Source organism: Atractosteus spatula, chromosome 13 (genome assembly GCF_055471065.1).
Source record: "Atractosteus spatula isolate fAtrSpa1 chromosome 13, fAtrSpa1.hap1, whole genome shotgun sequence".
Taxonomy (NCBI): Eukaryota; Metazoa; Chordata; class Actinopteri; order Semionotiformes; family Lepisosteidae; genus Atractosteus; species Atractosteus spatula.
Genome location: NC_142718.1, coordinates 555,291 through 581,875, shown reverse-complemented (window position 1 = coordinate 581,875; position 26,585 = coordinate 555,291). Strand labels below are relative to the sequence as shown.

Below are 26,585 nucleotides of genomic sequence, written 5' to 3'. Positions count from 1 at the left end.
CACAAGACAGCCAGAGAGAGAGAGGGAGGAGACAGAGACAGAGAGGCTAATACACAGACTTCTCCAGCAAGAGGAAGAGACAGGTTACAGCGAGAGAAAGAGACCCAGGCCTGAGGAGAGAGACGGGGACAGCGAGAGAAAGCGAGACAGACTCGAGGAGAGAGGGACGGGGACAGCGAGAGAGAGACACAGGCTCGAGGAGAGAGACTGAGAGGGACAGAGAACAGCGAGAGAGAGAGACACAGACTCGAGGAGAGAGACTGAGAGGGACGGGGACAGCGAGAGAGAGACACAGGCTCGAGGAGAGAGACTGAGAGGGACGGGGACAGCGAGAGAGAGACACAGGCTCGAGGAGAGAGACTGAGAGGGACAGAGAACAGCGAGAGAGAGAGACACAGGCTCGAGAAGAGAGACTGAGAGGGACGGGGACAGCGAGAGAGAGACACAGGCTCGAGGAGAGAGACTGAGAGGGACGGGGACAGTGAGAGAGAGAGACACAGGCTCGAGGAGAGAGACTGAGAGGGACAGAGAACAGCGAGAGAGAGAGACACAGGCTCGAGAAGAGAGACTGAGAGGGACGGGGACAGCGAGAGAGAGACACAGGCTCGAGGAGAGAGACTGAGAGGGACGGGGACAGTGAGAGAGAGAGACACAGGCTCGAGGAGAGAGACTGAGAGGGACGGGGACAGTGAGAGAGAGAGAGACAGGGTCGAGGAGAGAGACTGAGAGGGACGGGGACAGCGAGAGAGAGACACAGGCTCGAGGAGAGAGACGCCCTCTGGAAGGAGGAGGCCTGCTTGTCGTTGCCACGGAAATGCTGTCTCTCCTCCTCCTCGCCAGCCTCCTTTCCTCTGCGGTCACAGCTGACGGTAGGTGGAGTTGAGCATTGGAAACTGTCTGTCCGGCCGGGTCCGAGTCTCCGAAGGGTCCGACACAGGGCCGCGGGGAGCCGGGGAGTCTGGGGCCAGGCGCTTAGCTCCTTCCTCTGCTCGGGGGGGGTACGGAGCTGGGATCTGTGCAGCATCACTATGACAACACAACAGCTGAGGTGTCCGAGCTGTGTCACAGGCTCTGGTCCGGACCGGTCCGAGACTCAGGCTCCTCTCCTGCAGGTCTGCTGCTGGTACACCTGCAGGGAGACCCGATTCTTGTGGCCCTGGCTGGGGAACACGTGAGGTTCAGATTCACTGTCCAGCTGCCCCCGAACCGGACCATCAGCACCATCAACTGCTGGCACAGCCTGACCCAGATAGGCCCGGCGACACCGGACCAGGGGGCCGTCTGGGTTCTGGCCGTGCAGGCGGAGAACTCGTCCTCCAGCGGACCCTACAGCTGCACCTTCACCTCCAGAGGGGACAGCGGCCAGGACAGCGCCTACTTGCTGGTCAGAGGTGAGCACACACCTCACCCCCCCTCTCTCTCAGTGTACAGCAGTGTGCAGGAGGAGTGTGTGTATTAACCCCTCTCTCTCAGTGCAGTGTCAGTGTACAGCAGTGTGCAGGAGGAGTGTGTGTATTAACCCCTCTCTCTCAGTGCAGTGTCAGTGTACAGCAGTGTGCAGGAGGAGTGTGTGTATTAACCCCTCTCTCTCTCAGTGCAGTGTCAGTGTACAGCAGTGTGCAGGAGGAGTGTGTGTATTAACCCCTCTCTCTCTCAGTGCAGTGTCAGTGTACAGCAGTGTGCAGGAGGAGTGTGTGTATTAACCCCTCTCTCTCTCAGTGCAGTGTCAGTGTACAGCAGTGTGCAGGAGGAGTGTGTGTATTAACCTCTCTCTCTCAGTGCAGTGTCAGTGTACAGTAGTGTGCAGGAGGAGTGTGTGTATTAACCCCTCTCTCTCTCAGTGCAGTGTCAGTGTACAGTAGTGTGCAGGAGGAGTGTGTGTATTAACCTCTCTCTCTCAGTGCAGTGTCAGTGTACAGTAGTGTGCAGGAGGAGTGTGTGTATTAACCCCTCTCTCTCAGTGCAGTGGCAGTATACAGTAGTGTGCAGGAGGAGTGTGTGTATTAACCCCTCTCTCTCTCAGTGCAGTGTCAGTGTACAGTAGTGTGCAGGAGGAGTGTGTGTATTAACCCCTCTCTCTCTCAGTGCAGTGTCAGTGTACAGTAGTGTGCAGGAGGAGTGTGTGTATTAACCCCTCTCTCTCTCAGTGCAGTGTCAGTGTACAGTAGTGTGCAGGAGGAGTGTGTGTATTAACCCCCCTCTCTCAGTGCAGTGTCAGTGTACAGTAGTGTGCAGGAGGAGTGTGTGTATTAGCCCCTCTCTCTCTCAGTGCAGTGTCAGTGTACAGTAGTGTGCAGGAGGAGTGTGTGTATTAACCCCTCTCTCTCTCAGTGCAGTGTCAGTGTACAGTAGTGTGCAGGAGGAGTGTGTGTATTAACCCCCCTCTCTCAGTGCAGTGTCAGTGTACAGTAGTGTGCAGGAGGAGTGTGTGTATTAACCCCTCTCTCAGTGCAGTGTCAGTGTACAGTAGTGTGCAGGAGGAGTGTGTGTATTAACCCCTCTCTCTCTCAGTGCAGGGTCAGTGTACAGTAGTGTGCAGGAGGAGTGTGTGTATTAACCCCTCTCTCTCTCAGTGCAGTGTCAGTGTACAGTAGTGTGCAGGAGGAGTGTGTGTATTAACCCCTCTCTCTCTCAGTGCAGTGTCAGTGTACAGTAGTGTGCAGGAGGAGTGTGTGTATTAACCCCCCTCTCTCAGTGCAGTGTCAGTGTACAGTAGTGTGCAGGAGGAGTGTGTGTATTAGCCCCTCTCTCTCAGTGCAGTGTCAGTGTACAGTAGTGTGCAGGAGGAGTGTGTGTATTAACCCCTCTCTCTCAGTGCAGTGTCAGTGTACAGTAGTGTGCAGGAGGAGTGTGTGTATTAACCCCTCTCTCTCAGTGCAGTGTCAGTGTACAGTAGTGTGCAGGAGGAGTGTGTGTATTAACCCCTCTCTCTCAGTGCAGTGTCAGTGTACAGTAGTGTGCAGGAGGAGTGTGTGTATTAACCCCTCTCTCTCAGTGCAGTGTCAGTGTACAGGAGTGTGCAGGAGGAGTGTGTGTATTAACCCCTCTCTCTCTCAGTGCAGTGTCAGTGTACAGTAGTGTGCAGGAGGAGTGTGTGTATTAACCCCTCTCTCTCTCTCAGTGCAGTGTCAGTGTACAGTAGTGTGCAGGAGGAGTGTGTGTATTAACCCCTCTCTCTCAGTGCAGTGTCAGTGTACAGTAGTGTGCAGGAGGAGTGTGTGTATTAACCCCCCTCTCTCTCTCAGTGCAGTGTCAGTGTACAGTAGTGTGCAGGAGGAGTGTGTGTATTAACCCCTCTCTCTCTCAGTGCAGTGTCAGTGTACAGTAGTGTGCAGGAGGAGTGTGTGTATTAACCCCTCTCTCTCTCTCAGTGTACAGTAGGGTGTATTAACCCTCTCTCTCTCTCTCTCTCTCTCAGTGCAGTGTCAGTGTACAGTAGTGTGCAGGAGGAGTGTGTGTATTAACCCCCCTCTCTCTCTCAGTGCAGTGTCAGTGTACAGTAGTGTGCAGGAGGAGTGTGTGTATTAACCCCCTCTCTCTCAGTGCAGTGTCAGTGTACAGTAGTGTGCAGGAGGAGTGTGTGTATTAACCCCTCTCTCTCTCTCAGTGCAGTGTCAGTGTACAGTAGTGTGCAGGAGGAGTGTGTGTATTAACCCCCTCTCTCTCTCAGTGCAGTGTCAGTGTACAGTAGTGTGCAGGAGGAGTGTGTGTATTAACCCCTCTCTCTCTCAGTGCAGTGTCAGTGTACAGTAGTGTGCAGGAGGAGTGTGTGTATTAACCCCTCTCTCTCTCAGTGCAGTGTCAGTGTACAGTAGTGTGCAGGAGGAGTGTGTGTATTAACCCCTCTCTCTCAGTGCAGTATCAGTGTACAGTAGTGTGCAGGAGGAGTGTGTGTATTAACCCCTCTCACTCAGTGCAGTGTCAGTGTACAGTAGTGTGCAGGAGGAGTGTGTGTATTAACCCCTCTCTCTCAGTGCAGTGTCAGTGTACAGTAGTGTGCAGGAGGAGTGTGTGTATTAACCCCTCTCTCTCTCTCAGTGCAGTGTCAGTGTACAGTAGTGTGCAGGAGGAGTGTGTGTATTAACCCCCTCTCTCTCTCAGTGCAGTGTCAGTGTACAGTAGTGTGCAGGAGGAGTGTGTGTATTAACCCCTCTCTCTCTCAGTGCAGTGTCAGTGTACAGTAGTGTGCAGGAGGAGTGTGTGTATTAACCCCTCTCTCTCTCAGTGCAGTGTCAGTGTACAGTAGTGTGCAGGAGGAGTGTGTGTATTAACCCCTCTCTCTCTCAGTGCAGTGTCAGTGTACAGTATTGTGCAGGAGGAGTGTGTGTATTACCCCTCTCTCTCTCAGTGCTGTGTCAGTGTACAGTAGTGTGCAGGAGGAGTGTGTGTATTAACCCCTCTCTCTCAGTGCAGTGTCAGTGTACAGTAGTGTGCAGGAGGAGTGTGTGTATTAACCCCTCTCTCTCAGTGCAGTGTCAGTGTACAGTAGTGTGCAGGAGGAGTGTGTGTATTAACCCCTCTCTCTCAGTGCAGTGTCAGTGTACAGTAGTGTGCAGGAGGAGTGTGTGTATTAACCTCTCTCTCTCTCTCAGTGCAGTGTCAGTGTACAGTAGTGTGCAGGAGGAGTGTGTGTATTAACCCCTCTCTCAGTGCTGTGTCAGTGTACAGTAGTGTGCAGGAGGAGTGTGTGTATTAGCCCCTCTCTCTCAGTGCAGTGTCAGTGTACAAGTATGGGCAGGAGGAGTGTGTGTATTAACCCCTCTCTCTCTCAGTGCAGTGTCAGTGTACAGGAGGAGTGTGTGTATTAACCCCTCTCTCTCTCAGTGCAGTGTCAGTGTGCAGTAGTGTGCAGGAGGAGTGTGTGTATTAACCCCTCTCTCTCTCAGTGCAGTGTCAGTGTACAGTAGTGTGCAGGAGGGAGTGTGTGTATTAACCCCCCTCTCTCTCTCAGTGCAGTGTCAGTGTACAGTAGTGTGCAGGAGGAGTGTGTGTATTAACCCCTCTCTCTCTCAGTGCAGTGTCAGTGTACAGTAGTGTGCAGGAGGAGTGTGTGTATTAACCCCTTCTCTCTCTCTCAGTGCAGTGTCAGTGTACAGTAGTGTGCAGGAGGAGTGTGTGTATTAACCCCTCTCTCTCTCAGTGCAGTGTCAGTGTACAGTAGTGTGCAGGAGGAGTGTGTGTATTAACCCCTCTCTCTCAGTGCAGTGTCAGTGTACAGTAGTGTGCAGGAGGAGTGTGTGTATTACCCCTTTCTCTCTCTCAGTGCAGTGTCAGTGTACAGTAGTGTGCAGGAGGAGTGTGTGTATTAACCCCCTCTCTCTCAGTGCAGTGTCAGTGTACAGTAGTGTGCAGGAGGAGTGTGTGTATTAACCCTCTCTCTCTCAGTGCAGTGTCAGTGTACAGTAGTGTGCAGGAGGAGTGTGTGTATTAACCCCTCTCTCTCTCAGTGCAGTGTCAGTGTACAGTAGTGTGCAGGAGGAGTGTGTGTATTAACCCCTCTCTCTCTCAGTGCAGTGTCAGTGTACAGTAGTGTGCAGGAGGAGTGTGTGTATTAACCCCTCTCTCTCAGTGCAGTGTCAGTGTACAGTAGTGTGCAGGAGGAGTGTGTGTATTAACCCCTCTCTCTCTCAGTGCAGTGTCAGTGTACAGTAGTGTGCAGGAGGAGTGTGTGTATTAACCCCTCTCTCTCAGTGCAGTGTCAGTGTACAGTAGTGTGCAGGAGGAGTGTGTGTATTAACCCCTCTCTCTCAGTGCAGTGTCAGTGTACAGTAGTGTGCAGGAGGAGTGTGTGTATTAACCCCTCTCTCTCTCAGTGCAGTGTCAGTGTACAGTAGTGTGCAGGAGGAGTGTGTGTATTAACCCCTCTCTCTCTCAGTGCAGTGTCAGTGTGCAGTAGTGTGCAGGAGGAGTGTGTGTATTAACCCTCTCTCTCTCAGTGCACAGCAGTGTGCAGGAGGAGTGTGTGTATTAACCCCTCTCTCTCTCAGTGCAGTGTCAGTGTACAGTAGTGTGCAGGAGGAGTGTGTGTATTAACCCCCTCTCCTCTCAGTGCAGTGTCAGTGTACAGTAGTGTGCAGGAGGAGTGTGTGTATTAACCCCTCTCTCTCTCAGTGCAGTGTCAGTGTACAGTAGTGTGCAGGAGGAGTGTGTGTATTAACCCCTCTCTCTCTCAGTGCAGTGTCAGTGTACAGTAGTGTGCAGGAGGAGTGTGTGTATTAACCCCTCTCTCTCTCAGTGCAGTGTCAGTGTACAGTAGTGTGCAGGAGGAGTGTGTGTATTAACCCCTCTCTCTCTCAGTGCAGTGTCAGTGTACAGTAGTGTGCAGGAGGAGTGTGTGTATTAACCCCTCTCTCAGTGCAGTGTCAGTGTACAGTAGTGTGCAGGAGGAGTGTGTGTATTAACCCCTCTCTCTCTCTCAGTGCAGTGTCAGTGTACAGTAGTGTGCAGGAGGAGTGTGTGTATTAACCCCTCTCTTCTCAGTGCAGTGTCAGTGTACAGTAGTGTGCAGGAGGAGTGTGTGTATTAACCCCTCTCTCTCTCTCAGTGCAGTGTCAGTGTACAGTAGTGTGCAGGAGGAGTGTGTGTATTAACCCCTCTCTCTCAGTGCAGTGTCAGTGTACAGTAGTGTGCAGGAGGAGTGTGTGTATTAACCCCTCTCTCTCAGTGCAGTGTCAGTGTACAGTAGTGTGCAGGAGGAGTGTGTGTATTAACCCCTCTCTCTCTCAGTGCAGTGTCAGTGTACAGTAGTGTGCAGGAGGAGTGTGTGTATTAACCCCCTCTCTCTCAGTGCAGTGTCAGTGTACAGTAGTGTGCAGGAGGAGTGTGTGTATTAACCCCTCTCTCTCTCAGTGCAGTGTCAGTGTACAGTAGTGTGCAGGAGGAGTGTGTGTATTAACCCTCTCTCTCTCAGTGCAGTGTCAGTGTACAGTAGTGTGCAGGAGGAGTGTGTGTATTAACCCCTCTCTCTCAGTGCAGTGTCAGTGTACAGTAGTGTGCAGGAGGAGTGTGTGTATTAACCCCTCTCTCTCAGTGCAGTGTCAGTGTACAGTAGTGTGCAGGAGGAGTGTGTGTATTAACCCCTCTCTCTCTCAGTGCAGTGTCAGTGTACAGTAGTGTGCAGGAGGAGTGTGTGTATTAACCCCTCTCTCTCTCAGTGCAGTGTCAGTGTACAGTAGTGTGCAGGAGGAGTGTGTGTATTAACCCCTCTCTCTCTCAGTGCAGTGTCAGTGTACAGTAGTGTGCAGGAGGAGTGTGTGTATTAACCCTCTCTCTCTCTCAGTGCAGTGTCAGTGTACAGTAGTGTGCAGGAGGAGTGTGTGTATTAACCCCTCTCTCTCTCTCAGTGCAGTGTCAGTGTACAGTAGTGTGCAGGAGGAGTGTGTGTATTAACCCCTCTCTCTCTCAGTGCAGTGTCAGTGTACAGTAGTGTGCAGGAGGAGTGTGTGTATTAACCCTTCTCTCTCTCAGTGCAGTGTCAGTGTACAGTAGTGTGCAGGAGGAGTGTGTGTATTAACCCCTCTCTCTCTCTCAGTGCAGTGTCAGTGTACAGTAGTGTGCAGGAGGAGTGTGTGTATTAACCCCTCTCTCTCTCAGTGCAGTGTCAGTGTACAGTAGTGTGCAGGAGGAGTGTGTGTATTAACCCCTCTCTCTCTCTCAGTGCAGTGTCAGTGTACAGTAGTGTGCAGGAGGAGTGTGTGTATTAACCCCTCTCTCTCTCAGTGCAGTGTCAGTGTACAGTAGTGTGCAGGAGGAGTGTGTGTATTAACCCCTCTCTCTCTCAGTGCAGTGTCAGTGTACAGTAGTGTGCAGGAGGAGTGTGTGTATTAACCCCTCTCTCTCTCAGTGCAGTGTCAGTGTACAGTAGTGTGCAGGAGGAGTGTGTGTATTAACCCCTCTCTCTCTCAGTGCAGTGTCAGTGTACAGTAGTGTGCAGGAGGAGTGTGTGTATTAACCCCTCTCTCTCTCAGTGCAGTGTCAGTGTACAGTAGTGTGCAGGAGGAGTGTGTGTATTAACCCCTCTCTCTCTCAGTGCAGTGTCAGTGTACAGTAGTGTGCAGGAGGAGTGTGTGTATTAACCCCTCTCTCTCTCAGTGCAGTGTCAGTGTACAGTAGTGTGCAGGAGGAGTGTGTGTATTAACCCCTCTCTCTCTCAGTGCAGTGTCAGTGTACAGTAGTGTGCAGGAGGAGTGTGTGTATTAACCCCTCTCTCTCTCAGTGCAGTGTCAGTGTACAGTAGTGTGCAGGAGGAGTGTGTGTATTAACCCCTCTCTCTCTCAGTGCAGTGTCAGTGCAGTGTCAGTGTACAGTAGTGTGCAGGAGGAGTGTGTGTATTAACCCCTCTCTCTCTCAGTGCAGTGTCAGTGTACAGTAGTGTGCAGGAGGAGTGTGTGTATTAACCCTCTCTCTCTCTCAGTGCAGTGTCAGTGTACAGTAGTGTGCAGGAGGAGTGTGTGTATTAACCCCTCTCTCTCTCAGTGCAGTGTCAGTGTACAGTAGTGTGCAGGAGGAGTGTGTGTATTAACCCCTCTCTCTCTCAGTGCAGTGTCAGTGTACAGTAGTGTGCAGGAGGAGTGTGTGTATTAACCCCTCTCTCTCTCAGTGCAGTGTCAGTGTACAGTAGTGTGCAGGAGGAGTGTGTGTATTAACCCCTCTCTCTCTCAGTGCAGTGTCAGTGTACAGTAGTGTGCAGGAGGAGTGTGTGTATTAACCCCTCTCTCTCTCAGTGCAGTGTCAGTGTACAGTAGTGTGCAGGAGGAGTGTGTGTATTAACCCCTCTCTCTCTCAGTGCAGTGTCAGTGTACAGTAGTGTGCAGGAGGAGTGTGTGTATTAACCCCTCTCTCTCTCAGTGCAGTGTCAGTGTACAGTAGTGTGCAGGAGGAGTGTGTGTATTAACCCCTCTCTCTCTCAGTGCAGTGTCAGTGTACAGTAGTGTGCAGGAGGAGTGTGTGTATTAACCCCTCTCTCTCAGTGCAGTGTCAGTGTACAGTAGTGTGCAGGAGGAGTGTGTGTATTAACCCTCTCTCTCTCAGTGCAGTGTCAGTGTACAGTAGTGTGCAGGAGGAGTGTGTGTATTAACCCCTCTCTCTCTCAGTGCAGTGTCAGTGTACAGTAGTGTGCAGGAGCAGTGTGTGTATTAACCCCTCTCTCTCAGTGCAGTGTCAGTGTACAGTAGTGTGCAGGAGGAGTGTGTGTATTAACCCCTCTCTCTCTCAGTGCAGTGTCAGTGTACAGTAGTGTGCAGGAGGAGTGTGTGTATTAACCCCTCTCTCTCTCAGTGCAGTGTCAGTGTACAGTAGTGTGCAGGAGGAGTGTGTGTATTAACCCCTCTCTCTCTCAGTGCAGTGTCAGTGTACAGTAGTGTGCAGGAGGAGTGTGTGTATTAACCCCTCTCTCTCTCAGTGCAGTGTCAGTGTACAGTAGTGTGCAGGAGGAGTGTGTGTATTAACCCCTCTCTCTCTCTCAGTGCAGTGTCAGTGTACAGTAGTGTGCAGGAGGAGTGTGTGTATTAACCCCTCTCTCCAGTGCAGTGTCAGTGTACAGTAGTGTGCAGGAGGAGTGTGTGTATTAACCCCTCTCTCTCTCAGTGCAGTGTCAGTGTACAGTAGTGTGCAGGAGGAGTGCGTGTATTAACCCCTCTCTCTCTCAGTGCAGTGTCAGTGTACAGTAGTGTGCAGGAGGAGTGTGTGTATTAACCCCTCTCTCTCTCTCAGTGCAGTGTCAGTGTACAGCAGTGTGCAGGAGCAGTGTGTGTATTAACCCCTCTCTCTCTCAGTGCAGTGTCAGTGTACAGTAGTGTGCAGGAGGAGTGTGTGTATTAACCCTTCTCTCTCTCAGTGCAGTGTCAGTGTACAGTAGTGTGCAGGAGGAGTGTGTGTATTAACCCCTCTCTCTCTCAGTGCAGTGTCAGTGTACAGTAGTGTGCAGGAGCACTATGAGTGTGTGTATTAACCCCTCTCTCTCTCTCAGTGCAGTGTCAGTGTACAGTAGTGTGCAGGAGGAGTGTGTGTATTAACCCCTCTCTCTCTCAGTGCAGTGTCAGTGTACAGTAGTGTGCAGGAGGAGTGTGTGTATTAACCCCTCTCTCTCTCAGTGCAGTGTCAGTGTACAGTAGTGTGCAGGAGGAGTGTGTGTATTAACCCCTCTCTCTCTCAGTGCAGTGTCAGTGTACAGTAGTGTGCAGGAGGAGTGTGTGTATTAACCCCTCTCTCTCTCAGTGCAGTGTCAGTGTACAGTAGTGTGCAGGAGGAGTGTGTGTATTAACCCCTCTCTCTCTCAGTGCAGTGTCAGTGTACAGTAGTGTGCAGGAGGAGTGTGTGTATTAACCCCTCTCTCTCAGTGCAGTGTCAGTGTACAGTAGTGTGCAGGAGGAGTGTGTGTATTAACCCCTCTCTCTCAGTGCAGTGTCAGTGTACAGTAGTGTGCAGGAGGAGTGTGTGTATTAACCCCTCCTCTCAGTGCAGTGTCAGTGTACAGTAGTGTGCAGGAGGAGTGTGTGTATTAACCCCTCTCTCTCAGTGCAGTGTCAGTGTACAGTAGTGTGCAGGAGGAGTGTGTGTATTAGCCCCTCTCTCTCTCAGTGCAGTGTCAGTGTACAGTAGTGTGCAGGAGGAGTGTGTGTATTAACCCCTCTCTCTCTCAGTGCAGTGTCAGTGTACAGTAGTGTGCAGGAGGAGTGTGTGTATTAACCCCTCTCTCTCTCAGTGCAGTGTCAGTGTACAGTAGTGTGCAGGAGGAGTGTGTGTATTAACCCCTCTCTCTCAGTGCAGTGTCAGTGTACAGTAGTGTGCAGGAGGAGTGTGTGTATTAACCCCTCTCTCTCTCAGTGCAGTGTCAGTGTACAGTAGTGTGCAGGAGGAGTGTGTGTATTAACCCCTCTCTCTCTCAGTGCAGTGTCAGTGTACAGTAGTGTGCAGGAGGAGTGTGTGTATTAACCCCTCTCTCTCTCAGTGCAGTGTCAGTGTACAGTAGTGTGCAGGAGGAGTGTGTGTATTAACCCCTCTCTCAGTGCAGTGTCAGTGTACAGCAGTGTGCAGGAGGAGTGTGTGTATTAACCCCTCTCTCTCAGTGCAGTGTCAGTGTACAGCAGTGTGCAGGAGGAGTGTGTGTATTAACCCCTCTCTCTCTCAGTGCAGTGTCAGTGTACAGTAGTGTGCAGGAGGAGTGTGTGTATTAACCCCTCTCTCTCTCAGTGCAGTGTCAGTGTACAGTAGTGTGCAGGAGGAGTGTGTGTATTAACCTCTCTCTCTCAGTGCAGTGTCAGTGTACAGTAGTGTGCAGGAGGAGTGTGTGTATTAACCCCTCTCTCAGTGCAGTGTCAGTGTACAGTAGTGTGCAGGAGGAGTGTGTGTATTAACCCCTCTCTCTCAGTGCAGTGTCAGTGTACAGTAGTGTGCAGGAGGAGTGTGTGTATTAACCCCTCTCTCTCTCAGTGCAGTGTCAGTGTACAGTAGTGTGCAGGAGGAGTGTGTGTATTAACCCCTCTCTCTCTCAGTGCAGTGTCAGTGTACAGTAGTGTGCAGGAGGAGTGTGTGTATTAACCCCTCTCTCAGTGCAGTGTCAGTGTACAGCAGTGTGCAGGAGGAGTGTGTGTATTAACCCCTCTCTCTCAGTGCAGTGTCAGTGTACAGCAGTGTGCAGGAGGAGTGTGTGTATTAACCCCTCTCTCTCTCAGTGCAGTGTCAGTGTACAGTAGTGTGCAGGAGGAGTGTGTGTATTAACCCCTCTCTCTCTCAGTGCAGTGTCAGTGTACAGTAGTGTGCAGGAGGAGTGTGTGTATTAACCTCTCTCTCTCAGTGCAGTGTCAGTGTACAGTAGTGTGCAGGAGGAGTGTGTGTATTAACCCCTCTCTCAGTGCAGTGTCAGTGTACAGTAGTGTGCAGGAGGAGTGTGTGTATTAACCCCTCTCTCTCAGTGCAGTGTCAGTGTACAGTAGTGTGCAGGAGGAGTGTGTATTAACCCCTCTCTCTCTCAGTGCAGTGTCAGTGTACAGTAGTGTGCAGGAGGAGTGTGTGTATTAACCCCTCTCTCTCAGTGCAGTGTCAGTGTACAGTAGTGTGCAGGAGGAGTGTGTGTATTAACCTCTCTCTCTCTCAGTGCAGTGTCAGTGTACAGTAGTGTGCAGGAGGAGTGTGTGTATTAACCCCTCTCTCTCTCAGTGCAGTGTCAGTGTACAGTAGTGTGCAGGAGGAGTGTGTGTATTAACCCCTCTCTCTCTCTCAGTGCAGTGTCAGTGTACAGTAGTGTGCAGGAGGAGTGTGTGTATTAACCCCTCTCTCTCAGTGCAGTGTCAGTGTACAGTAGTGTGCAGGAGGAGTGTGTGTATTAACCCCTCTCTCTCTCAGTGCAGTGTCAGTGTACAGTAGTGTGCAGGAGGAGTGTGTGTATTAACCCCTCTCTCTCAGTGCAGTGTCAGTGTACAGTAGTGTGCAGGAGGAGTGTGTGTATTAACCCCTCTCTCTCAGTGCAGTGTCAGTGTACAGTAGTGTGCAGGAGGAGTGTGTGTATTAACCCCTCTCTCTCTCAGTGCAGTGTCAGTGTACAGTAGTGTGCAGGAGGAGTGTGTGTATTAACCCCTCTCTCTCTCAGTGCAGTGTCAGTGTACAGTAGTGTGCAGGAGGAGTGTGTGTATTAACCCCTCTCTCTCTCAGTGCAGTGTCAGTGTACAGTAGTGTGCAGGAGGAGTGTGTGTATTAACCCCTCTCTCTCAGTGCAGTGTCAGTGTACAGTAGTGTGCAGGAGGAGTGTGTGTATTAACCCCTCTCTCTCAGTGCAGTGTCAGTGTACAGTAGTGTGCAGGAGGAGTGTGTGTATTAACCCCTCTCTCTCTCAGTGCAGTGTCAGTGTACAGTAGTGTGCAGGAGGAGTGTGTGTATTAACCCCTCTCTCTCTCAGTGCAGTGTCAGTGTACAGTAGTGTGCAGGAGGAGTGTGTGTATTAACCCCTCTCTCTCTCAGTGCAGTGTCAGTGTACAGTAGTGTGCAGGAGGAGTGTGTGTATTAACCCCTCTCTCTCAGTGCAGTGTCAGTGTACAGTAGTGTGCAGGAGGAGTGTGTGTATTAACCCCTCTCTCTCTCAGTGCAGTGTCAGTGTACAGTAGTGTGCAGGAGGAGTGTGTGTATTAACCCCTCTCTCTCTCTCAGTGCAGTGTCAGTGTACAGTAGTGTGCAGGAGGAGTGTGTGTATTAACCCCTCTCTCTCAGTGCAGTGTCAGTGTACAGTAGTGTGCAGGAGGAGTGTGTGTATTAACCCCTCTCTCTCTCTCAGTGCAGTGTCAGTGTACAGTAGTGTGCAGGAGGAGTGTGTGTATTAACCCCTCTCTCTCTCAGTGCAGTGTCAGTGTACAGTAGTGTGCAGGAGGAGTGTGTGTATTAACCCCTCTCTCTCAGTGCAGTGTCAGTGTACAGTAGTGTGCAGGAGGAGTGTGTGTATTAACCCCTCTCTCTCTCAGTGCAGTGTCAGTGTACAGTAGTGTGCAGGAGGAGTGTGTGTATTAACCCCTCTCTCTCTCAGTGCAGTGTCAGTGTACAGTAGTGTGCAGGAGGAGTGTGTGTATTAGCCCCTCTCTCTCAGTGCAGTGTCAGTGTACAGTAGTGTACAGTAGTGTGTGTATTAACCCCTCTCTCTCAGTGCAGTGTCAGTGTGCAGTAGTATGCAGGAGGAGTGTGTGTATTAACCCCTCTCTCTCTCGGTGCAGTGTCAGTGTACAGTAGTGTGCAGGAGGAGTGTGTGTATTAACCCCTCTCTCTCAGTGCAGTGTCAGTGTACAGTAGTGTGCAGGAGGAGTGTGTCTATTAACCCCTCTCTCTCTCAGGGCAGTGTCAGTGTACAGTAGTGTGCAGGAGGAGTGTGTGTATTAACCCCTCTCTCTCTCAGTGCAGTGTCAGTGTACAGTAGTGTGCAGGAGGAGTGTGTGTATTAACCCCTCTCTCTCTCAGTGCAGTGTCAGTGTACAGTAGTGTGCAGGAGGAGTGTGTGTATTAACCCCTCTCTCTCTCAGTGCAGTGTCAGTGTACAGTAGTGTGCAGGAGGAGTGTGTGTATTAACCCCTCTCTCTCAGTGCAGTGTCAGTGTACAGTAGTGTACAGTAGTGTGTGTATTAACCCCTCTCTCTCAGTGCAGTGTCAGTGTGCAGTAGTATGCAGGAGGAGTGTGTGTATTAACCCCTCTCTCTCTCGGTGCAGTGTCAGTGTACAGTAGTGTGCAGGAGGAGTGTGTGTATTAACCCCTCTCTCTCAGTGCAGTGTCAGTGTACAGTAGTGTGCAGGAGGAGTGTGTCTATTAACCCCTCTCTCTCTCAGGGCAGTGTCAGTGTACAGTAGTGTGCAGGAGGAGTGTGTGTATTAACCCCTCTCTCTCTCAGTGCAGTGTCAGTGTACAGTAGTGTGCAGGAGGAGTGTGTGTATTAACCCCTCTCTCTCAGTGCAGTGTCAGTGTACAGTAGTGTGCAGGAGGAGTGTGTGTATTAACCCCTCTCTCTCTCAGTGCAGTGTCAGTGTACAGTAGTGTGCAGGAGGAGTGTGTGTATTAACCCCTCTCTCTCTCAGTGCAGTGTCAGTGTACAGTAGTGTGCAGGAGGAGTGTGTGTATTAACCCCTCTCTCTCTCTCAGGGCAGTGTCAGTGTACAGTAGTGTGTGTATTAACCCCTCTCTCTCTCAGTGCAGTGTCAGTGTCCAGTAGTGTGTGTATTAACCCCCCTCTCTCTCAGTGCAGTGTCAGTGTACAGTAGTGTACAGCAGTGTGTGTATTAACCCCTCTCTCTCTCAGTGCAGTGTCAGTGTACAGTAGTGTGCAGGAGGAGTGTGTGTATTAGCCCCTCTCTCTCTCAGTGCAGTGTCAGTGTACAGTAGTGTGCAGGAGGAGTGTGTGTATTAACCCCTCTCTCTCTCAGTGCAGTGTCAGTGTACAGTAGTGTGCAGGAGGAGTGTGTGTATTAACCCCTCTCTCTCAGTGCAGTGTCAGTGTACAGTAGTGTGCAGCAGTGTGTGTATTAACCCCTCTCTCTCTCTCTCTCTCAGTGCAGTGTCAGTGTACAGTAGTGTGCAGGAGGAGTGTGTGTATTAACCCCTCTCTCTCTCAGTGCAGTGTCAGTGTACAGTAGTGTGCAGGAGGAGTGTGTGTATTAACCCCTCTCTCTCTCAGTGCAGTGTCAGTGTACAGTAGTGTACAGTAGTGTGTGTATTAACCCCTCTCTCTCTCTCAGTGCAGTGTCAGTGTACAGTAGTGTACAGTAGTGTGTGTATTAACCCCCCTCTCTCTCTCAGTGCAGTGTCAGTGTACAGTAGTGTACAGTAGTGTGTGTATTAACCCCTCTCTCTCTCTCAGTGCAGTGTCAGTGTACAGTAGTGTGCAGGAGGAGTGTGTATTAGCCCCTCTCTCTCAGTGCAGTGTCAGTGTACAGTAGTGTGCAGGAGGAGTGTGTGTATTAACCCCCCTCTCTCTCAGTGCAGTGTCAGTGTACAGTAGTGTGCAGGAGGAGTGTGTGTATTAACCCCTCTCTCTCAGTGCAGTGTCAGTGTACAGTAGTGTGCAGCAGTGTGTGTATTAACCCCTCTCTCTCTCTCTCTCTCAGTGCAGTGTCAGTGTACAGTAGTGTGCAGGAGGAGTGTGTGTATTAACCCCTCTCTCTCTCAGTGCAGTGTCAGTGTACAGTAGTGTGCAGGAGGAGTGTGTGTATTAACCCCTCTCTCTCTCAGTGCAGTGTCAGTGTACAGTAGTGTGCAGGAGGAGTGTGTGTATTAACCTCTCTCTCTCAGTGCAGTGTCAGTGTACAGTAGTGTGCAGGAGGGGTGTGTGTATTAACCCCTCTCTCTCTCAGTGCAGTGTCAGTGTACAGTAGTGTACAGTAGTGTGTGTATTAACCCCTCTCTCTCTCTCTCTCAGTGCAGTGTCAGTGTACAGTAGTGTACAGTAGTGTGTGTATTAGCCCCTCTCTCTCTCAGATGAAGGCTTTCGGGAGAGTCGCTCCTTGGTGGTTGCGGTTGTGATGGGCTTCCTGATGTCAGCGCTGCTGCTGTCCAGTCTGGCCGGGTCGCTGGTCCTGCTGCTGGACTGGAAGGCGAGTGTCCACACTGCCCGCTCCGCTCCGTGTCCCGGCCACCGAGAGTGTCCCCTGGCGGTAACGCTCACCCGTCCTGCCTCTCTCCAGGTGTGTCGCTCGTGCTCACAGCCCTGGGCCCGCCCCGGGGAGGAGGCCCAGCCCGAGGAGGCGACGGTCCGTCCCGGCTCTGTGTACACTGTGAGTGACCCCCTGACCAACCTGTTTCCAGGACAAGAGGAGCCACTCCCCCACCTGGCCTGGGGGGGTAGCCACTCTCTCACCCAGCTCTTTCCGGAAAGTGCCCAGGGTATCGGTTTGAATAACATGGCTGGGCCCTTGTTCCACTCTCCCACCTCCCTTTGTGTAGACACGCCTCCTGCTGCTCTCAGCTGGAACTGCTCCTCTGACGTTCTCTCCTGTGCTCTCTGGGTAGAGGTCCACCGTCGGCACTGAACAGGTCCGCAGGGTAACTCTGCCAGTGTCTTCCAGCATCATGAACACTGGTCTGCCGATAACTTTTCTCCCTGTCTCTCTCCCTTTCCCCCAAACTAGGCGCTGGAGCCCCACAATCCCTCCATCTACAACACCATCAGCCCCGCCACTCGGAAGGATGAGGGGAGGAAGAGGAAAGTAAATCCGGTGAGTTATCATCATCATCAGACTCCCAGTGCACAGCAGTCTGATCCGCTCCAGGTGTGACAGTGCTGTCAGTCAGACTCCCAGTGCACAGCAGTCTGATCCACTCCAGGTGTGACAGTGCTGTCAGTCAGACTCCCAGTGCGCAGCAGTCTGATCCACTCCAGGTGTGACAGTGCTGTCAGTCAGACTCCCAGTGCGCAGCAGTCTGATCCACTCCAGGTGTGACAGTGCTGTCAGTCAGACTCCCAGTGCGCAGTAGTCTGATCCACTCCAGGGTTTACAGTGCTGTCAGTCAGACTCCCAGTGCGCAGCAGTCTGATCCACTCCAGGGTTGACAGTGCTGTCAGTCAGACTCCCAGTGCGCAGCAGTCTGATCCACTCCAGGTGTGACAGTGCTGTGAGTCAGACTCCCAGTGCGCAGCAGTCTGATCCACTCCAGGGTTGACAGTGCTGTCAGTCAGACTCCCAGTGCACAGCAGTCTGATCCGCTCCAGGTGTGACAGTGCTGTGAGTCAGACTCCCAGTGCGCAGCAGTCTGATCCACTCCAGGGTTGACAGTGCTGTCAGTCAGACTCCCAGTGCGCAGCAGTCTGATCCACTCCAGGGTTTACAGTGCTGTCAGTCAGACTCCCAGTGGGCAGCAGTCTGATCCACTCCAGGGTTGACAGTGCTGTCAGTCAGACTCCCAGTGCGCAGCAGTCTGATCCACTCCAGGGTTTACAGTGCTGCCAGTCAGACTCCCAGTGCGCAGCAGTCTGATCCACTCCAGGTGTGACAGTGCTGTCAGTCAGACTCCCAGTGCGCAGCAGTCTGATCCACTCCAGGGTTTACAGTGCTGTCAGTCAGACTCCCAGTGCGCAGCAGTCTGATCCACTCCAGGTGTGACAGTGCTGTCAGTCAGACTCCCAGTGCGCAGCAGTCTGATCCACTCCAGGTGTGACAGTGCTGTCAGTCACACTCCCAGTGCGCAGCAGTCTGATCCACTCCAGGTCTTACACTGTGGTCTATCAGAGCCCCGGTGGTCAGTAGTGACTCCTCTTCCTCTCTCTCCAGGCTGCCCAGCCTCAACCCAGCGGAGGGGACGGTCTCTTCGAAACCGTCTACGAAAACCTGTGAAGGATTCCCAGCTCCGCCTGTCGGGCCTGCTCATCACAGCGGCAGAACCGAACCCCCCCTGTATTCAGTCAAGGGCTCTGTGCAGGATGCCCTTCTTTACCTAGAGAGTGGTGGGGGCAGGCACCACGAAACAGTCTGGTCAGTTGGACACAGAAGCTCTGAGTCTCTGGGAATCTCCAGGAAACCGCGGGATGAGACTGGTGAATCACGGAGAACAGGAGCAGCTCTGCCCTTTGTCCCCTGGGTCTCCCCCTCCCTCCCTCTCTCCCTGGGTGTGGGGTCACTCCTCTGAGCTGCAGCAGCACAACGACATTTTAGGGAAGTTTCAGAGAAACAGGAACAATGTTTCTACAACAGCACAGCCCCGGACACACAAGACAGCCGGAGAGAGAGAGGGAGGGAGGAGACAGAGACAGAACCAGGGAGACAGAGAGGTTAACACACAGACTCCTCCAGCCAGAGAAAGAGACAGAGAGGTTAACACACAGACTCCTCCCGCTGAGGAGAGTGAGACAGAGAGGTTAACACACAGACTCCTCCCGCTGAGGAGAGTGAGACAGAGAGGTTACAGCAAGACCAGTAAGAGTGAGACAGAGAGGTTAACACACAGACTCCTCCCGCTGAGGAGAGTGAGACAGAGAGGTTAACACACAGACTCCTCCCACTGAGGAGAGTGAGACAGAGAGGTTACAGCAAGACCAGTAAGAGAGAGTGAGACAGAGAGGTTAACACACAGACTCCTCCCGCTGAGGAGAGTGAGACAGAGAGGTTAACACACAGACTCCTCCCGCTGAAGAGAGTGAGACAGAGAGGTTAACACACAGACTCCTCCCACTGAGGAGAGTGAGACAGAGAGGTTACAGCAAGACCAGTAAGAGAGAGTGAGACAGAGAGGTTAACACACAGACTCCTCCCGCTGAGGAGAGTGAGACAGAGAGGTTAACACACAGACTCCTCCCGCTGAAGAGAGTGAGACAGAGAGGTTAACACACAGACTCCTCCCACTGAGGAGAGTGAGACAGAGAGGTTACAGCAAGACCAGTAAGAGAGTGAGACAGAGAGGTTAACACACAGACTCCTCCAGCCAGAGAAAGAGACAGAGAGGTTAACACACAGACTCCTCCCGCTGAGGAGAGTGAGACAGAGAGGTTAACACACAGACTCCTCCCACTGAGGAGAGTGAGACAAAGAGGTTACAGCAAGACCAGTAAGAGAGAGTGAGACAGAGAGGTTAACACACAGACTCCTCCCGCTGAGGAGAGTGAGACAGAGAGGTTACAGCAAGACCAGTAAGAGAGAGTGAGACAGAGACCGGGAGGCTGTGAGAGAGAATGGGAGACAGGGGGACTGAGAGTGGGGTGTAAACGTCTCATGCTGTGTCAATTCTCTGTGCTTTGGAGCAGTAATTCATCAGTCACGCGCATGAAGCTGTTTGCTCCTCCCCTCTCAGTGCAATTCGGAGAGAAGCAGATTGTCCACAGTGAGGGGGGTCTGACTGCCGGCCTCACGCCCCCCTGCGCCGCAGGCACTGTCAGGACTGTGTGCCGCTCACACAGCTCTCTCTCTCTCGCTGGGCGCTGCTCCTGGACTCCCACACCTCCCCGACAGCCGCCGCAGGGAACCGGCCAGAGAGACCGAGAGAACCCCAAGAAAGCCAGACCCCAAACCAGACACAGCCACAAGGGGGCGCCAACAACACGAAGTAGCTCAGGCTGTAAAACGTTTTTCCCACACTATGTAACCCATTAAACAAACAACATCTGGGATCACAGAGAGCCTCCAGAAAGTGCCTTTGTATCATTTATTTACACGTGAAAGACTCACGCCAGGGGAGCCCATCTGACTCCTGGTGCACAGCAGGCTGGGCCACTCCAGCGGTTACCTGCAGTCCTTACTCTGGGAAACAGGGGGTTAATTGCAGGTGGTCTCCTTTCTTCCCCTGTGAGCTTGTAGTAACACCAGGAGTGAATCGGACAGCTACACAGTGGGACTCTGCATCGTTTTCCCAGTAATTAGCCCACAGAACCACAGTACAAATGAAGACACTCAGTAACATGAACACACAAGGGCTTCAGAAACTCCGGTCCAGGATGTGGGTCGAGCCACACGGTTCTGTAACACTTCCTTTGGCTGGAGGCCCAGTTCAGCTTGAAGACCACAGTCCAACAAAACTGCTCCAGTGTCCACGACTAACCTCCTGCTGACCAGTCAGGACTGAACCCAGACCCCTCGGCGTCCTGCTGACCGGTCAGGACTGCCCCTAGACCCCTCAGGACCGAACCCAGACCCCTGAGCATCCTGCTGACCGGTCAGGACTGCCCCTAGACCCCTCAGGACCGAACACAGACCCCTCAGCATCCTGCTGACCGGTCAGAACTGCCCCTAGACCCCTCAGGACTGAACCCAGACCCCCTCAGGGCTGAACCCAGACCCCTCAGCGGCCCGCGGGCCGGTCAGGTGCAGGAGAAGAAACTCCACTTCACAAGCAGCTGAATCGATTCTTGTTCTTCCTCTCAAGTCTTTAAGGACGGAGCCGAGAGGGAGGGCTGGCTGTGACTGTCCGGCCAGCGCTGGGCTCCCCTGGCCAGCCCTCACTCACCCCAGGCCCCACTGCAGGAAGAGCTCGGGGCAGCAGCGCTCGGTCCTGCTGCTGCTGCTGCTGCCCCTGCATGGGGCAGGCTGTGTTAAATGCCCTGACCAGAGGGGGCGACTCTCTCCTGCACCACCAGGTGAAGGAGATGGTTCTGCTCTGGAGACAGGAGAGGCCTGAGAAGCAGAGATCAGGGTGAGAACACAGACTGCACTGAGAGAGGGGGCAATACAGAGCCTACTGGACACGGAGGAGACCGTCTTACCACAACTCTGTCTGCAACGACTTCAGAGACTCAATATCCTTTTCTTGACAAGCCATCTGCAAATTAACCCACAGAAATTAATTGGTAAAGGAGGTACTGACATCTTCACACTTCAAGATGGGGTGTCAGTGTGGGGCTCTGGGTGACTCTATCCTCTCTCCAGCTCCAGTGTCCAGTCTCTGTCTGTAACCCCACTGTCACCCTGACACAGGACACAGAGGTGCAGACGTGTTGTTACAGACTGAGGGTCTGTTCAGGAGTGATGATGATGATGAAGGGTGTCAGTGTGGGGCTCTGGGTGACTCTATCCTCTCTCCAGCTGCAGTGTCCAGTCTCTGTCTCTGTCTGTCCAGTTAGTGGGGTCAGTGCAGTTCGGGGTGTCGGGTCAGAGTGAAGGAGGCTGCAGACTCACCACTACAGACTGCAGGAGCAAGAAGACATTTTCAGGCAGGAACGTTACTGAAAGACACACATGAGAGAGAGAGCTTCACACACAGACAGACCAGCAGCTCTCCACACAGAGAGACAGACAGACCGGCAGCTCTCCACACAGGGACGCAGACAGACAGACCGGCAGCTCTCCACACAGGGACATAGACAGGACACAGAGAGACAGACAGGAGGCGGAGACAGGCTGACAGGCAGACTGACCCTGGCTGTGGGAGTCAAAGGACTCCCAGGCGTATCTCTCCAGAGTCTGTGCATGCTCCGGCAGCAGCTTCTGAGGAGGAGGCTGGCAGGAAGTAAGACAGACAGTCAGTGTCAGTCTCACCTCCAGCACCCCGTCAGACAGTCAGTGTCAGTCTCTCGCCTCCAGCACCCCCTCGGACAGTCAGTGTCAGTCTCTCGCCTCCAGCACCCCCTCGGACAGTCAGTGTCAGTCTCACCTCCAGCAGCATGAGCAGGAGGACTCTGGAGATCTCACAGCAAGCAACAATATCCAGGAACGCACCTGGGAGACAGAGGAGAGACAGGAGTACTGAGAGACAGGAGCAGTGACAGACAGAGGGTACAGAGGAGAGACAGGAGCCCTGAGAGACAGGGGGTGCAGAGAGTCAGAGGAGAGACAGGAGTATTGGGAGACAGGGGGTGCAGGGAGACAGGAGCCCTGAGAGAAAGGGGGTACAGAGGGGAGAGACAGGGGGTGTAGGGAAACAGAGGAGAGAAGGGAGTACTGGGAGAACGGGGGTGCAGGGAGACAGGAGCCCTGCAGGACTGCAGCCGTCAGTGGACAGTGTGGGAGTGGGTCAGGCAGTCACTCACCCACAGGAGTGTTGTGTCCAGGGACCTGCAGGCCTCCCTCCTGAGCCAGGAACTGCATGTCTGTCAGCACCGCCAGGGCTCCATCATAGTCACCTGAGAGAGGAGGGCACAGCAGCTCTCCTGTTAGAGCCATATCTGCACAGGGAGAAGGGCTGCAGCTCACGAACAATAATCTCATTTTCCTGCTCGATTGTAACACATGCAGAGGGCAGTAAACCCTGGAGGGGATCAGACTGCTGCGCACTGGGAGTCTGTCTGACAGCACTGTCACACCTGGAGCGGATCAGACTGCTGCGCACTGAGAGTCTGACTGACAGCACTGTAAACCCTGGAGTGGATCAGACTGCTGCGCACTGGGAGTCTGACTGACAGCACTGTCACACCTGGAGGGGATCAGACTGCTGCGCACTGAGAGTCTGACTGACAGCACTGTAAACCCTGGAGTGGATCAGACTATTGCGCACTGGGAGTCTGACTGACAGCACTGTCACACCTGGAGTGGATCAGACTGCTGCGCACTGGGAGTCTGACTGACAGCACTGTCACACCTGGAGTGGATCAGACTGCTGCGCACTGGGAGTCTGACTGACAGCACTGTCACACCTGGAGCGGATCAGACTGCTGTGCACTGGGAGTCTGACTGACAGCACTGTAAACCCTGGAGGGGATCAGACTGCTGCGCACTGAGAGTCTGACTGACAGCACTGTAAACCCTGGAGTGGATCAGACTGCTGCGCACTGGGAGTCTGACAGCACTGTCACACCTGGAGTGGATCAGACTGCTGCGCACTGGGAGTCTGACTGACAGCACTGTCACACCTGGAGTGGATCAGACTGCTGCGCACTGTGCAGACTCACGGGTCAGTATTTTGCAGGAGGCCAGCTGGCCCAGGGACAGCAGGCTCTCGATGGGGGTCTGGCTCTGCAGCTCGGCCGCTCTCTGGAAGTGGACGATGGCCTCTGCTGGCTTGTTCATCTCCTGTAGGCATACGACAGCAGTCAGCCGCCCAGCCACTGACCGGTCAGACGGGAAACTCGAAGGGCAGGTGCAAGAGAGGGAGCTGGAGTTACCTTGAGCGCATTGCCCAGCTCCAGGCACAGGCTGGCGGCCATTACAGGCTGGTTCACCTCAATGTACACCTGCAAGACAGCACACACAGCTCAATATACAACACACACAACACAGCGCATGCAGGTCAACATGCAACACAACTCAACACACAAGCCCTGTGCTCAGACCCTCTCCCTCGGCCCACCTTGATGGCGAAGCTGTAGCAGTTGATGGCGGCCTGCAGGTGCTCCTGGAAGCCTGGGGCTCGCAGAGCCTGGGTCTCCCACTCCGACTGCAGGAACAGGCGGCCGGCCTCCGTCAGAGCAAGGGCCTCCCCAGGGGCATTGAAGAGGGTCTGTTCACAGCTGAGACACACAGACAGGTCACTGAGAGAGAGGGCTTAATACACACACTCCTCCTGCACACTACTGTACACTGACACTGCACAGAGAGAGAGAGAGGGGTTAATACACACACTCCTCCTGCACACTACTGTACACTGACACTGCACTGAGAGAGAGAGGGGTTAATACACACACTCCTCCTGCACACTACTGTACACTGACACTGCACTGAGAGAGAGGGGTTAATACACACACTCCTCCTGCACACTACTGTACACTGACACTGCACTGAGAGAGAGAGGGGTTAATACACACACTCCTCCTGCACACTGCTGTACACTGACACTGCACTGAGAGAGAGGGGTTAATACACACACTCCTCCTGCACACTACTGTACACTGACACTGCACAGAGAGAGAGAGAGGGGTTAATACACACACTCCTCCTGCACACTACTGTACACTGACACTGCACCGAGAGAGAGAGGGGCTAATACACACACTCCTCCTGCACACTACTGTACACTGACACTGCACTGAGAGAGAGAGGGGTTAATACACACACTCCTCCTGCACACTACTGTACACTGACACTGCACTGAGAGAGAGGGGTTAATACACACACTCCTCCTGCACACTACTGTACACTGACACTGCACTGAGAGAGAGGGGTTAATACACACACTCCTCCTGCACACTACTGTACACTGACACTGCACCGAGAGTAGGACAGAGTAGGACAGTGATGAGGGAGGAGCAGTGAGACGGGTCTCTAGCGGTCAGCAGGAGACAGTGCAGGACGACAGAGAGCTGACAGACAGGTGCAGGAAGTGGCAGAGGTTCTGACGTACCGGGCAGTGGCCAGCTTGCAGAAGGCAGCGTACTGGAGACAGTCCTGCTGCTGCAGCTCCTTGGCCAGCTGACCTGAAGACACAACAGCATAGGGTCAGTCCAGGGCCGGTCACTGCGGGCACTGGGGTCAGTCCAGGGCCGGTCACTGCAGCACTGGGGTCAGTCTCAGACTGGTCCTGGGGCCAGTGCAGGGCCGGTCACTGCAAGATAGGGTCCATCTAGGACCGGTCATCATGGGGTCAGTCAGCGCTAGATGACCAGGACGTGGCATTGCCGTGAACGTGAACGTCGGGACTACAGGAAGCCGATCCCCTTGGGGGGGGGGGAGCTCTGCGGAGTCCTTATCACTCCGGTGGTCATCGTTCCTAAAGCGCCATCGTCATTCCCACTGCTCACCGAACTGCTCGCTGGCTTCCGCCACATTGGGCTTCCGCAGGAAACGCCTGGAAGAGAGGGACATCCCGACCGGACACAGTTAGGACAGCATCAGAGTACCAGGGCTACCGCGAACTACCACCCTCGCCGCATGACAGTAACAGGGCTACCGCCAACTACCACCCTCGCCGCATCAGAGTACCAGGGCTACTGCGAACTAGCACCCTCGCCGCATCAGAGTAACAGGGCTACCGCCAACTACCACCCTCGCCGCATGACAGTAACAGGGCTACCGCCAACTACCACCCTCGCCGCATGACAGTAACAGGGCTACCGCGAACTAGCACCCTCGCCGCATGACAGTAACAGGGCTACCACAAACTACCACCCTCGCCCCATCAGAGTACCAGGGCTACCACAAACTACCACCCTCGCCGCATCAGAGTACCAGGGCTACTGCGAACTAGCACCCTCGCCGCATCAGAGTAACAGGGCTACCGCCAACTACCACCCTCGTTGCATGACAGTAACAGGGCTACCGCCAACTACCACCCTCGCCGCATGACAGTAACAGGGCTACCGCCAACTACCACCCTCGCCGCATGACAGTAACAGGGCTACCGCCAACTACCACCCTCGCCGCATCAGAGTACCAGGGCTACCACAAACTACCACCCTCGCCGCATCAGAGTACCAGGGCTACCACAAACTACCACCCTCGCCCCATCAGAGTAACAGGGCTACCGCCAACTACCACCCTCGCCGCATCAGAGTAACAGGTAACTAACATTTTATGTTAATGCTATGAGTAACAGTAACATTTTCTGTTGATTGTATTTGTTTTGCTTTGGCAACACTGATTTTACTCATTGGTCATGCCAATAAACCATCTTGAATTAAACAGGACTACTGCGAACTACCACCGTTACCGCATCAGAGTAGCAACGCGACAAAATAACAGGCGTGTTGTGACACAACTCATTTTTTATAGTCATATTCAATCTGAAATTCAAACCGAAAAATCACGTCTACACTGCAAGTGTGTAAATCACCTTTTTCTAGGGGACAATAATGCGACGCATTGTGTCGATAGAAGACGCAGCGTAACACAAATGCAACCATGTTAATCTCCTGATACACGGTCTGTTGAAGATTTTGTCCACGTTCAACAATATTGGAGAAATTCAGAATTTACTTTTTTAATACAGACGTGCCTTAATTTAAACCCGAAACCCAACAGGTAAATAAAAATATCTGCTCACTTTTTCAGTTTATTGGAAACAGCTCGGTAGCGCACCAGGAAATCTCCCTCTGCCGCCATCTTCACTGAGGGCAAACGACGTCTTCTCATTGGTCATTCCTGGGGTGACGCTCTTTAATCCAGGAAGAATGGGAAAAGTGAAGCCTTCCGTATCTCCGCCATGTCCAGTGAGGGAAAGACGTTTAAATCGCGAAATTCACACTCATTCATGTGAAGTGTACGGTGAACAGTGTAAACAAATAATGTTTTTAAACTGAAAAAATACAAACACATTAATTTTATAAATTTTCAGGCGATATCAACTTAGGAGTAGTAGCAAGTACTGTAGAGCCTCCCAAAATATTTACACCTGTCAGAAAGCTTTGGACCCAATCTCTGTCAGAGTGTGCAGCAGACTAGCACAGGGTAAAGACACAAGATGAGACAGACCGAACCTGAAGAGGCTACTTATGAGAAAGACAGAGGTGTTGCTGTTCACACATCATGACAATCTGAGACACTGCGGGGAAGCGACACACTATGGGCAGCAGTGCTGGGTCACGGGCGGAACTGTTGTGCTGAAACTGCTCTGCACCAGAGCTGCCTGAGGAATATTTCAGGGAAAAGAATTCAGGCACAGGGACACAAATATGATTTACAGCATACTGCTGCTCTGGAATCAGAGAAGACAAAGTCATTTACTGACAGGCTGGGGGAACTGAGTCTCTTCAGTCTGAAGGGAGTGTCCCACACTGACAGGCTGGAGGAACTGAGTCTCTCCTGTCTGAAGGGAGTGTCCCACACTGACAGGC

General features: G+C 52.8%; 2 protein-coding genes across 2 annotated transcripts; one reads left to right on the top strand and one right to left on the bottom strand.

Moving 5' to 3' along the window:
• On the top strand, positions 1-19,579 carry LOC148821486 (uncharacterized). The gene is made up of 6 exons (XM_088930942.1): positions 1-869; positions 1,113-1,391; positions 15,941-16,056; positions 16,147-16,236; positions 16,591-16,677; positions 17,731-19,579. The coding sequence occupies exons 1-6, from the start codon at positions 815-817 to the stop codon at positions 17,791-17,793; spliced, it is 690 nt and encodes a 229-aa protein (XP_088787068.1). The 5' UTR covers positions 1-814; the 3' UTR covers positions 17,794-19,579.
• On the bottom strand, positions 19,569-25,884 carry LOC148821485 (40-kDa huntingtin-associated protein-like). Its single transcript, XM_088930913.1, has 12 exons — positions 25,796-25,884; positions 24,555-24,601; positions 24,158-24,230; positions 23,168-23,327; positions 22,983-23,051; positions 22,770-22,890; positions 21,912-22,004; positions 21,536-21,600; positions 21,300-21,381; positions 21,061-21,107; positions 20,649-20,704; positions 19,569-20,559 (listed from the first exon to the last, which is right to left on the bottom strand). Exons 1-12 carry the CDS (start codon positions 25,882-25,884, stop codon positions 20,478-20,480), a joined length of 984 nt encoding a protein of 327 aa, XP_088787039.1. The 3' UTR covers positions 19,569-20,477.
• Positions 25,885-26,585: the final 701 nt, after the last annotated feature.